The 12,330-nt window shown below is 35.5% G+C and overlaps 2 protein-coding genes and 2 non-coding genes across 4 annotated transcripts; all 4 read left to right on the top strand.

The window, feature by feature from the left end:
* Positions 1-1,991: 1,991 nt before the first annotated feature.
* Positions 1,992-5,626, top strand: LOC143470948 (bactericidal permeability-increasing protein-like). Its single transcript, XM_076969246.1, has 13 exons — positions 1,992-2,206; positions 2,339-2,435; positions 2,568-2,711; positions 2,908-3,007; positions 3,134-3,265; positions 3,377-3,440; positions 3,602-3,728; positions 3,926-4,070; positions 4,152-4,210; positions 4,422-4,566; positions 4,807-4,969; positions 5,162-5,238; positions 5,397-5,626. Exons 1-13 carry the CDS (start codon positions 2,089-2,091, stop codon positions 5,433-5,435), a joined length of 1,410 nt encoding a protein of 469 aa, XP_076825361.1. The 5' UTR covers positions 1,992-2,088; the 3' UTR covers positions 5,436-5,626.
* Positions 5,627-6,342: 716 nt separating this feature from the next.
* On the top strand, positions 6,343-6,416 carry Trnai-aau (transfer RNA isoleucine (anticodon AAU)). Its single transcript has one exon. It is a non-coding gene; the product is annotated as a tRNA-Ile (tRNA).
* A 6-nt stretch (positions 6,417-6,422) lies between these two features.
* Positions 6,423-6,495, top strand: Trnaf-gaa (transfer RNA phenylalanine (anticodon GAA)). The gene has a single exon. It is a non-coding gene; the product is annotated as a tRNA-Phe (tRNA).
* A 1,561-nt stretch (positions 6,496-8,056) lies between these two features.
* Positions 8,057-12,287, top strand: LOC143470653 (bactericidal permeability-increasing protein-like). Its single transcript, XM_076968911.1, has 13 exons — positions 8,057-8,257; positions 8,661-8,757; positions 8,935-9,078; positions 9,378-9,477; positions 9,538-9,669; positions 9,842-9,905; positions 10,054-10,180; positions 10,352-10,496; positions 10,583-10,647; positions 10,804-10,948; positions 11,127-11,289; positions 11,577-11,653; positions 11,764-12,287. Exons 1-13 carry the CDS (start codon positions 8,140-8,142, stop codon positions 11,800-11,802), a joined length of 1,416 nt encoding a protein of 471 aa, XP_076825026.1. The 5' UTR covers positions 8,057-8,139; the 3' UTR covers positions 11,803-12,287.
* The last annotated feature ends 43 nt before the right edge of the window (positions 12,288-12,330 follow it).

Below are 12,330 nucleotides of genomic sequence, written 5' to 3'. Positions count from 1 at the left end.
TTTTTACGACATTGTTTTGTTGAAGGTAATACGTAGTAGTGCATATGTTTGCATAATTATTATAACACCACAATAACTTCATCTAATAAGTTTTGTGACCACTATTCACATAAACATACGACTTTTGCAAATTTATAATAAAGCAATACTCAAATTTTTTACCAATAAATAACTTGTAACTTAACTATAGATTCGAATTCAAGCAACCAAAGCTTACCAAAAGAGATCATTTAAGTTAAATATAATCATGTTGCATAGTGTTGCTGTTTTGTTTTCATCATAATATCTTGACAATAAAAAATAAAAATAGCAAACATAAGGTTAATGCCACTATATGATACATTGCAAAATATTGGCAGTACACAATAATATATTACGGAGAACTAGACGTGTAAAAAGATTTTAGACTTTTTCTAAAATTTTTCAACACAGCTAATAAGCTTTCCAAAACGTCACCCTGCAACACCTCTTTAATCGGCATTATAGCAAGAACAGTTTGAAAAACGAAGCCTGGTTGTGACGTCATTTCAGACCAATGTTTTCAGAAACAACCGCAATCATCAGACGATAATACTTCTGTTACAGTTCAAGTGCTATGGAGTTGTTTGTTGGATAAATGTAATCAAGTCTACAAATGCCACTCAGACGAACTTAAAAAATTTAAATTAGTGTGATGTTGATAAATTGATATCATAATAAAATATGTGATAACATTATATAGTGAAGATATAGTCTGACCTGATAAACCTGGATAAACTACGAATTCTTATAACAAAAGCAAAAGTTTTTTTATGAATCTTCGCACATTACCACTCATGTACCGAGCCGAACAAAAATTTAAATATAGCGTTATATATTACCTAGTGTTACATATATTAAACCGAGAAAAAGACGTTGAAATGTAATTTGGATGGGATCCTCATCTCATTACAACAGCAGTCGCATAACGAAAGGACCAACCGAATTCGGCGAATACCTCGTTTTAGTTTGATAAATGAACCTACGCATCAACATGTTGCAGCTGAAGGAACTCACCACATAACTGTAGAGTGTAGATCATTAAGACTTAATTTCGGTAATTTTAGTTTTTGAGTGCGTGATCATATTCGCTTTTAGTAGAACGCGATGTTAATAGGCGTATCATAAAATTGAAATGTCATTATGGTTTCTTTGGCCAAACATGGTTCTAATTATCATCGTTGTCAAAGGCAAGTTTAAAATTACGGAAATCACCGTGACCGTAAATTAGTTCACTGTAAGGCTCTTGACGTCAGGTCACAACTGAAACTTAGGTAAAGCATTCTGGATGTCACGTGGTAAGAGATACTTAGGCTTTTTCAAATTTCAGTTGCGTTCAAAAGCGTTTTCACGCATTTTAAAACGTAATCAATAAAATTTTGGTTAAAAAATAAACTGACGAAATTTTTCAAACAAGTGTAAACGCGCCAAGTTGAATTGATTGTTATATGTGGCAACTCAAACCTGACAATTCTAACCCTATAGCTCATCTTTTAATATAACTCAAAAATTTTAACACTAACCCTAATTCTTAGAATTGTCCGGTTAGAATTGTTGTGATATCGAATTTATAAATATAATTCGTTGTGCTTGTTGTACGCTGGTATACATCAAAACAGAGCGACAAATCCACCACCAGGTAAAGCAAACATCACTTGCCGGTACCGCGAATTACAGTTAAACACGTGCAGTTGGAGCCTGAGGGCATTTTAAAATCTTAAAATAGTTGTTAAAATGAAGTTAGCCTTGCCAGTCTGATAGACCGATTAATACAACGAAAAAAATAAAAAATGCTACAGTTTTTCTGAAAAAGGGAAATTTTCATTGCGTCAGTTGCGGAGAAAGTCGCTCAGTTAATCGCTTGATGCAAGTAAATGTCAACAAAAACATGACTTTCTTGACGTGGCATCAAATTCCATTGCCAGTGGGAAATTTTGTTTTCGTGCCTCTAGTTGGTTATATAAGGCGCTTTGCGACACATTTAAAATCACTTTCTTGTGATACCAAACATCTACGAAACCCTTCAAAGTCGAAGCTGTAGAGTACTTTGCCAAGACGAAGAATATCGAAATGGCGACTTTTACGATTCTCTTCTACATCTCAGCCCTGGCTTTGGCTTGCGTTGCAAATCAGAGCGGTGTTAATCCTGGAATAAAAGCCCGAGTCACCCAAAGAGGACTTGATTTTGGTGAGTCGCTGGTTTCCTTGGTTATATTTTTAGACAATGCAAAATATGTCGTAGTTATCCAGGAAAATCTAACATAGCTTACTATTAAGACAGATTAATATGTACAAAGCTTTTATGGATACGTTTTTACAGCTACGGAAATTGCTTTGGGTTTTGTCGATAAGGCGGTTGATGATCTTTCCCTGCCTTCATTTTCGGGTGATAGCCCAGTAAAATACAACGTTCAAAAGTAAGTTTTCAAACACAGTACGCACACTATATTAATATCAGCATTGGCATGTATACTTGCGGATTGCTTGAATCCTTGCTTGACCTCAAAACTCAAAACGTTTAATAAGGTTTTTATTTTTCATTTTTCCAGCCTGAACATCGATTCGTTCTCTGTGGGTAATACCAGGTTTACAACAGCAGCTCCTAATGTCATCACTCCGACCATTGACAACGGAGCCGTAGCAGCGTCTGCAGATTTCAGTGCATCAAAGACTTTTAAAGTTTTCGGCTTTTCGTAAGTTGTCTAATTGTAGTTTATAAAACAAAAATTAGTCGTATTTCGTCAGCAAAATAATATAGAAAATAAAGGTTTGGACAAGAGACAACGAAACTGTATTTAAAAGTCTGGGACCATTTTATTGTTAGTTTTAATTCGGAGTTGTGTAAAATTTTTTGCCCATGTATCAGTCACAGAATACTTACTTTTACAGGTTTACGCTAAGTGAAAGCGGCCGCTTAATAGCGTCCGCTAGTGACCTTGATCTAAGCCAAAGAATCGGTTTGGGAATGGATGCCAATGGCAAACCAACAGTGAGTAGTAAAACTCAAAATTGTTTGAAAAAGGACTTCCCAATTTTTCTAAAAATTTGTTTTTGAAATAAAACAACGTCCATTTGGTTCTGAAAGCAGTTACAATGTTTTTCTTACACGTCACAGTTCTCAGTGGGAGATTGCGACTCGGACATCGGCAATCTAGATGTGAGAGTTGAAGGCACAAAGTTAGATTCTGTTTTCAACTTCATTATTGGATTATTTAAAGAAACCCTGAAAAATGAATTACAAAAACGAGTAAGTCAAAAGTTCAAAAATATGTTGTCTGATGAAAAACTAACCATTTTTAGAAAAAATTTATGAAATTAACATAAATAAGTAAACTAAGTTGCCGGTTTAAAACTCTAGATTTGTCCAGCGGTAAAAGGAGCCCTATTGAAGCAAGCAAGCACGGTGACACAGAAGTTTAAGTGTAAGACACGTGTTTCATATCTGCGCACAAAATTTGGTTATTTCCGAAAGCTTTCAAATTAACACTTCAGAAGTTTAAAACGAAACAACATATAGATCTTAACCTGATAACTATAACTTATACGTACATGGATAAATAGTGGAGTTAACCTCTTTTTATAGTGACCTTTCCCTTTGTAAGTGGAACGAAAGTGGATCTTGGTTTAGTTTGTAACCCAGAGGCAACTGGCAACGAATTTATCGTCTCACTCAAAGGAAAATGCTTCCCAAGCAGCATGCCAAACTTAGCGTAAGTAGAGATCGAATTTGGCAAAGACTATAAGTTTGTACATTTCTTGTCGGTTGAGGAAGCTATGCTTGGAGTCCAGCAAATCTCATCAGACTTGATGACACGATTCGGTGCAGCTAACTTTATCAACGTTTATCCTATAGGCTACCGGACGCCGGTATAACACAATCTTTATTGTGTGATAACTATGTACACAGGTTTCCGTTTGTGGCGCCGTCAATGCCTGCAATATCCGGCACGTCGAAAATGGCTTGCATTTCTGTCGGCCCTTACGTTTTGAACACGTTGCTTTATTCGATGTGGAATCTCGGACAGTTGGAAAAAACGTTTAACGTTGATAAGGTATACGGATGACTTACAGCGTGGCTAACATACTTTTCAGCTTTTCGCTGAACCCTGAGATAATATCTTCATGTTTTTTAGATTGGCTCATTGGGTGATCTTTCTGCTCTGCTGCCTCCTCTAGCGGTAATCGGAAACAAGTGAGTAGAGTTTATTTTTATTCCATTTTGTAGAATATACAGGTACAATACACAAAATTTTTATGTGTGGAGCAGTTAATGATTCGGTGTGTATTTATAAGATATTTAGCGTTAAAGTTTTCAAAACTATACGTTCTTATGCTGAGTTATATTGTAGGATGAAAAGAATTGAAAAGCTGAGTTTTAAGATTTAATTATTTTTAATAAACAGCCCAGTCCAAATTGTGGTGAGAGCAACCGGCGCACCAAGTGTACAGCTCACTACAGCTGGCATAGGTATAGATGTGTCCTTTGAAGCAGTTATAAATGCAGTTTTGCCAGACGGGACTCTTCAACACGCTATAACTGCAAGTGCTGTAAGTGCAATTACTTTCAAAATAACAAAGCCCTAAAAACTTAGAGTAATATTAAACTGAGAAAACTTTCATTTAGTTTATTAATAAAGATTCTAAATTGATTATCTTAATTGCGTTCAAAGTGTTTCTGGCTATATATGCGAACATTTTCTTATTTTCGACCCGTACAGTAGGCTAAATTAGCAACCTACAAGAGAAAGTCTAATAGGATGCAACTAGCTTAATTGTTTTCATATATAGGATGTCGCAGTGCTTGCAGAAGCTCGCATTGATAACGGAAAGATCGCGGGAACCATTCAGACTCTGGACGTAACAGTGACTGATGCTGGGATATTTCCTGCGGAACTTTTCAACCAGCTTATCCAGGCTTTCTTGCCTCAGGCTATCTTGCCTGCAGTTAACGGTAAATGGACAAATATCATTATAAAAAGCGCATCCGATGCACAGATTCTTTGTTGTGTTTATTGATGCAAAATGATTTAAATTTAATTTATTTCTACATTTACACTGTATATTGCTTCGCGATGACTCGCGTTTGTAAAAAACCACTCGTATGCACGAAGTATACTTACAAGGTTCTTTTTACTGTATTCAGGAATTACAGAAGCAGGGTTTGAAATTCCAAGTCTTTATGATTTCCGTTTTAGCAGCGCATCGGTTGCTCACAAGCAGGTAAAATAGGTTCTTGTACTAATCTCACACATTGTTTTTCTAACATTAACATTTTTGCATTATTTGGCATATTCTTCTGTAAACTCATTGCCAGTTCAACTGGCGTTTAAATGCACAATCATCACCTTTGACTTAAACTGCGTTTGTTTTATTTGCAGAACGCTTTGGAAGTTTGTTCAGATTTTGCTTCAAACTAAATAAATCTAATCAACTTTTTTGCGATAAAAGAAATAGTTTTATGTCTTCTGTCGTTGTCACGTTGATTGTCATCCTGTTCAGTGAATCTCGTATAGGCTATATTACTATTACTTTAATTGATTTTTCGTGAAATAGCCTATTTATTTTGTGTTTTTGCATATGTGAAAGTAAATAAAACTGTCCGTTCTAACGTAAAGGCTGATTTGATTCCAGAGCGTATTCCTATTAAAAATTCAAAAACTATTTTGCGAAAGCTATTAGTACATGTGTACAGATATCAGCTTGTCTGTTCCTTGCAAGATGCCCTATACACTTATCTTCGGGATCTGTAGCCGGTAAACTTTATATTTTGACTACATGTGTGGCAACGTACAGTGTAGATGAGATTCAAACTCCTACAACTATAACAATTGTCGCTATACGCACTTTCCTTTGACATTCCTCGCCTACATTTTTGCAATAAAAGCTAATTTTGCGTTAACCGTCAGAGAGCGCCCGAACGTAAACTCTCTAGCATGAGGAAATTTTTCTTTTCGTCAATGTGTGAATTATCACGTTTAGTTTTCAAGGGCATTTCCATTGACAAAATACTGTTTACAGAATGCAGACTACAAAGAATATGAACAAACTTTTAATGTTAAAGTTTATCCTTGGGTCAAATGCTCTCATTTCGTTTTGCTGCTCGCACCAGTTACAACTGAAATATCATCTGCGCTGACTTTTGGATAAAAAAGAAACCAAAAAAATAAAACAAGAAACGACCTGTCGTACAAAATATTATAGCGGTAGCGTCTATTGAAATAAGAAAAACTTCAAGTTAAAAGAAAATGCTTTAAAAAGGCAACAATTTCAAACCTGGAAAGATAGTGAAATTTGGAGCAAAGTACAGTATGAGTAGGGTAGAGAGGCCGATTAGCTCAGTTGGTTAGAGCGTCGTGCTAATAACGCGAATGTCGCGGGTTCGATCCCCGTATTGGCCAAGTATTGCCTCGATAGCTCAGTTGGGAGAGCGTTAGACTGAAGATCTAAAGGTCCCTGGTTCAATCCCGGGTCGGGGCAAATAATTTTGCTCTTTTTGCAACTAAAATTATTGGCTGTTCTGTTAAATAGGACTTCAATCAAACTATATTTACACAAACGAAAAAAGATATTTTACAGCTCCCAGATGGTATAGGATAGGGTTTAGGGCAGTGACTTCCAGCAGTTTTTAATCCGCGAAACCCTTTTTTTAGTAACAAACATTTGCGCAATCCTTTATCTCTTAATCTTCAACTTTATCAATTTTTACTTTTTCGTTGTTTATGAACAAGCTAGTTAGTTGCCTGTAATATCCAAAAGGTAACTTTGAGCTTGTTAAAACAAAACAAACAAAACAATAAAACAAGTTGTTAAAACAATTTCTTGTGATTAAAAGATTGAGGCCCTGGTCCTGGGTCGTGTGAAATCCTGGTTTTGTTTGAAATCACGTCCCGCCCCGAATGGAAGACAACGATTTAGAATAAAGGCGGTAACATTTGAACAAAACAATTTAGAGCTGCCCGATAATTAGGACACTATTAATAATTAATGTAGTGGCAAAACAAATAAAACGTGCGTCGGCAATGCAAGCAATTTACCCTGCGCACGCAAGATAAAACAATCTGGTATGACACAAATCACTAATAAAATCACAATAATGTTAATTTAGTTTGTGACCCACAACATCTGCTGGTTTCTCGAGTGCATCAACAGATTCAGACATCGATATAAATTAATTCTATAAGCCGTTAAAAACAATTTGATAATCAGAAATGACCTGCCGAACCTGTAATAATAAATATGTATTTGGTACAGAAGTTTGACTAATTTCAAGAAAAGCCTGATCTACAGTATATTATATCTGTTGGTATTGTTATCGTGGTTATAATAGGGTTTTGGTACACGTATAAGCATTAATAATGAAACTAACGTTCACGTCTGGTGATGGCTAACAACGATAAAATTCCAACTTATACCGACTTATATGACCTTTGTCACGTAATCATAGAAACAACTTAGAGAAAATTTGTGCCTTAAGTACAATAAAAGTACAGCATTTAATTAGTAATGTGCAATCATATGGCGCTGTCATAGTGCGTGCTTATTGATCACGCACACCGACTCGTAGGCCGACACCATTCGATCATCAACACTTGTAGAAAATTCAAAACTACTTGAGCTATTAACAATAACAATCTCCATAGACGTTGTGATAAGTCATTAAGAAAGCACAAATTTACAAATATTAAAATGAGTCGGTCGGTGGTTTTAAAATTATTCGAAATTTATCATTGAAAAAGCAAAAAAGGGAAAACGTTTTCCATCATATTTTTATGGATCGAAACTTAGGGACAACACGGATACGGAAAAGTAAAACTTTTGTCTCATGTTGGAAAACATGTTCAAGGAATTTCCACGGCATTAGTTGACAATATAACTCGAAGCATTGATCTTCATGGCAGTTAAATATAACTCAGTTTACAATATTTAGACGGAAACACGATTATGGCAACGTCACAACGAATACCGCGGGGTGTTTTCTGTTCTATATGATGCCGCTTTCTCAAAATCTATATAAAGCGCTTCTTATACAGCGCCATCATTGCGAAGAGAGCAAAGTGATCAATTGTCACTTGAAAACTTCAGTTTGTATACAAAGGTTAAGTTCTGTGAAAATAATTCGAAATGAAATCATTTTCAGTTTTTCTCTGTATCTCTGCTATGGTCTGGACATGCCTTGGCAATCAAAACGGAGTTCATCCCGGTATAAAAGCCAAACTCACATCAAAAGGCCTTGATTTTGGTGAGTTGTATTACAATTGTATGCATGCTGCTTGAAACGGGATAGAGTGTACGTCATTAATCATATCACTGTAAGAATAACTGTAGAGTGTGGGTATAAAGCATGGCAAGATTTAGAGTTTACATTTGACAATACAATCAGATGAGCATCAATACGGAAACGTTGTCAGTATTCAATTGTTAAACAGAAGCCTTCGGGCTTTGATAATTTTGATGTTTTTACTGGTCTGCCTGGGAAAGCGATAAATCTGAAAAAATCAGCCATGTTTATTATCAGGATACATACATACATACGTGTGACGTTCATACGCATTAATTAAGTTACGCAACATGAAGCGACGTAGAAACATGTAATTGCAGCAACCATTCTGTCATCCGTGATTTAATTGCTTTGTTTTCTGCAGCTTCTGACGTCGTTTTAGGTTTTGCCGAAAATGCAATTCAAAAGATTAAGCTGCCCTCAATTTCAGGGTCAACGCCGGTTGAGTACAACATAAACAGGTATTTCAGGCACTAGTAAGATTTGCCGAAGTATGTAGAAACTCGCGTTGCCAAAACCACCAAAAACATATACTTACAAGTTGTAAGTTACAACTGAGCTTACCGTAAAATTCAAACATAGCTTTCCGAAACGTAGAAGCCGATAATTTTCTCGTGTTTACATTTGATTTTTTTCAGTTTGATGATCGAGACTTTTAACCTTGGAAACACCAAATTCCGAACAAAAACTCCAAACCTTTTTATTCCGGCAATCGACAAAGGAACGGTTTCTGCGTCTGCTCGTTTTAGTGCATCCAAGACCTTCAAAATTTTCAATTTCCCGTAAATGTTCTGCATTTTGTTAAACAAATTTGACCGAATGTCAAACAGATATGCTTAGTAAAAAAGTCTTACAAATCTTGAGAAAAGAGCAAATGAAAAGGTTTTAAAAATATCAAGATGCAAGTTACTTTCTTGTCTGTAGCAAATCATTTTTTGTCATTGTCAAAATAAGCTTTTGGTCACTATAACTACAATCTATGTTCAGGCCAATTATTTACTCGAAAAGTATTCAAAATCCGTAAAGAACTAAAGAAAAACAAATAAAGGAAATGTTATGAGAAAGGTTCTTTCTTTTTTAGATTCACGTTGCGGGCTGATGGTGGTATAAGAGCGTCAGCTAGCGGCCTACATTTAAGCCAGGAATTCGCGCTAAAGATGGCAAAGAACGGCAAACCGACTGTAAGTAGCTGAGATAGATAAACGAATTGATCAAAATGGATCACAAACTGTTTTATAAAGTTTTTGGTGGAAGCTTGTTCGGCAAGAATTGAAGATCTGGACGTCAAAGTTTTCGACACAAAGCTAGACGCCGTATTCAATATTGTTCTCGAACTATTTAAAGAAACCATCAAAGAAGAGTTGGAGAAACGAGTGAGTGTTGCCGCTATTAAGACAAATCCTGATATTGCCAGGGAAAATAGCTTACTCTATATATATATATGTATATATAGATATGGTAATTGATAAAAACACTCTACACTCAATTTTTGAATGTAACTTCGTGGTTGAATAACTCAGCTAACTGTCTATTTTTAAACTTCAGATTTGCCCAGCTGTCAAAAAAACCCTTTCAAGTCAAGCCAGTAAAGTTGCTAACTCTTTTATTGGTGAGAATTTTGCAAAATGGAAAAAAAAATTAAGAAAATAAAATAATACCAGTTGTTTGGAATAGGGCTATAACCACCCGCAGATATGATCCTTTAAGTTAAAAAGGCATGGTTGCCGTAAATTTACTTCTTATGTTATTTTTCTTAGTAAACTATCCATTTCTACTGGAAACATCAGTCGATCTTGGCTTGGTTTGCGATCCGGAAGCAACTGAAAACGAATTAATGATTTCGGTTAAAGGGCGATGCTACCCAAGTGACAATCCAGACTTAGAGTAAGTAATGACTAGAGCAAAAGTAACATTTAAAGCTCTAGGACCTGAATTCAGTTCAATTCAGTTTAATTCAGTTCAGCAACTTGTGACCTGAATTCAGTTGATAGCTTCAGTTTGCATGCCATTGTTGAAGTTTAAAATGTTTTAGCAAAAGAAACTTATCATTCACAGATTTCCGTTTGTGACAACAGCTTTGCCCCGGATATCCTCCTCTGCACAGATGGCCCGTGTTTCATTTAGCCCTTACGCGGTCAACACTCTAGCATATTCACTTTGGAAACTTGGAAAGCTGGAAGGAACATTTAACGTTGGCAAGGTAACTATATTTTAATTCAACTTATTTACAAAAAAGGTTGATTTGCTCCATCTGAAAACAGTTTTATGTGATGTCTTTGTTTGAAGCTTGGATCATTGGGTGTGGGTGACCTTGGTTCTGTTTTACCTCCGCTGGCAATCATTGGGGACAAGTAAGTTCGATTAATTTTGTAAAAATAGGGCTACGGTTATAAATAATATATAACGAAAAGTTTTAGTTAAAAACTTAGATTTTTTGTAATGTGCTGCCTTTTACTGAACATGTAAATTCTGAACTTTTATCCACTATATCTTTTTTACTGGAGCAGTCCTCTTCAAATTGAGGTAAGGGCGACTCACCCACCAAGAACTGAATTCACTCCGGACGGCATAAGAATTGAGGGAACAGTCGAAGTTGTTTTAAACGCAGTGATGCCGGACGGAAGTATACTGCAAGCTTTAACTGTAATCTCCGTAAGTAGAACTACAGCGAAGAAATTTAAACCAAAAAACCATCTCAGCACAAATTTTATGTTTAATAGTGTTCGGATATATCATTTTATGTGCTTGTTCCAAAAAATACAGATTTGTCTTGTTTGTCTGCTTAATTAAAGTCTTAATCAGTGAAGTCAATATCGATTAACTTTTGAAGGATATAGAATTACTCGCCAAAGCTCGAATAGAAAACCAAACGATTTCAGGAAAAGCTAATTACCTGGACGTGAGGGTGACCGACGCTGGCGAACTGCCAGCAGAACTTTTTAATCAGCTTCTTCAAGCATTTTTGCCTCAGGCTATTTTGCCTGCTATTAACGGTATGTTCATAAACCGAACTAGAAGTACAAAACCTGATTGAAAGTATCATAACGCATAAACTTTAATATTCTCTTGTTATGATGCCATTTTGAGAATGCAAAAAATGTCTGCTATAGTGTTTGTGATATATGATGAAGAGCAAAATGATATCAAGTAATCACTTATATGGACTTGGCTACTTGAAAATACATAAGCAATAGTTAACCATATACATATATGGGCATTTTAAAGCTGAAGCACGTTGATGAAAAGATCAATGCTTATTTAATTTGTTATCTATATGTAGGCATAGCTGAAACAGGATATGAGATCCCAAGTCTTTATGGTTACGATTTGATCAACGCGTCAGTCGAACACAAGCTGGTAAGATTGAAAACACTTTAGCAGTATCTAGAAATCGGTTTATCTCTGCAAATTTTCTTTTTAATTTACCGCAAGTTCATCTCATTTAAATGATTTTTGTTTTTTTGCAGAATGCTTTGGAAGTTGGTGCAGATCTAAAGCAAAACTGAAAAGTTACTCTAAATTTTGTGAAATGTACTGAGCTATCGTGAAACATTATCTTTTATTATCTTCAGTACTTCGTTAAAAGCTGATTCTCCAGTTCCGTTTTTCGTAGTAAGCGTATTGTACAGATGTAGAAAAAGGTTAAATCTATTTCTTTGGATCTGCAAAACTAAATAAAATATTAGGTCCAACTTTTCCTATTATATATATGAATTAATAAGCGAATGTTTGCTGGCAGCATGACAAACTTAGTAAAATATTTTCTGATTGAGATTTAGCAAACAATGTCTATTTATTTGCAGAATTTTGAATATATGGCATTATTATCAAACATACACGCACAAGTCATACGTTCATAAATTTCAATTATTTACTTTAAACCCTATTTTATCACTATGTGGTACATTAATCTCCATTGGCATATGCGTGTGACATTGCTCACACAATATTACACCGATCATGTTACAAGGCAGTTCATGTAGACATTAAGGAAGCTGCATCAAAATTTCGTCAGACCGGCATTGACCCAGACT

Source organism: Clavelina lepadiformis, chromosome 9 (genome assembly GCF_947623445.1).
Source record: "Clavelina lepadiformis chromosome 9, kaClaLepa1.1, whole genome shotgun sequence".
Lineage (NCBI taxonomy): Eukaryota > Metazoa > Chordata > Ascidiacea > Aplousobranchia > Clavelinidae > Clavelina > Clavelina lepadiformis.
The sequence above is the reverse complement of the archived record's forward strand: the minus strand, read 5'-3'. Positions and strand labels throughout refer to the sequence as shown.

Bases quoted from the DNA above. Each gene is read 5' to 3' on its own strand.
- LOC143470948 (XM_076969246.1), top strand. From the start codon at position 2,089: ATGGCGACTTTTACGATTCTCTTCTACATCTCAGCCCTGGCTTTGGCT. The intron at 2,207-2,338 runs GTGAGTCGCTGG...ACGTTTTTACAG, and splicing joins CCAAAGAGGACTTGATTTTG to CTACGGAAATTGCTTTGGGT. The intron at 5,239-5,396 runs GTAAAATAGGTT...TTTTATTTGCAG, and splicing joins CATCGGTTGCTCACAAGCAG to AACGCTTTGGAAGTTTGTTC.
- LOC143470653 (XM_076968911.1), top strand. From the start codon at position 8,140: ATGAAATCATTTTCAGTTTTTCTCTGTATCTCTGCTATGGTCTGGACA. The intron at 9,906-10,053 runs GTGAGAATTTTG...TATTTTTCTTAG, and splicing joins AGTTGCTAACTCTTTTATTG to TAAACTATCCATTTCTACTG. The intron at 10,181-10,351 runs GTAAGTAATGAC...TATCATTCACAG, and splicing joins AGTGACAATCCAGACTTAGA to ATTTCCGTTTGTGACAACAG.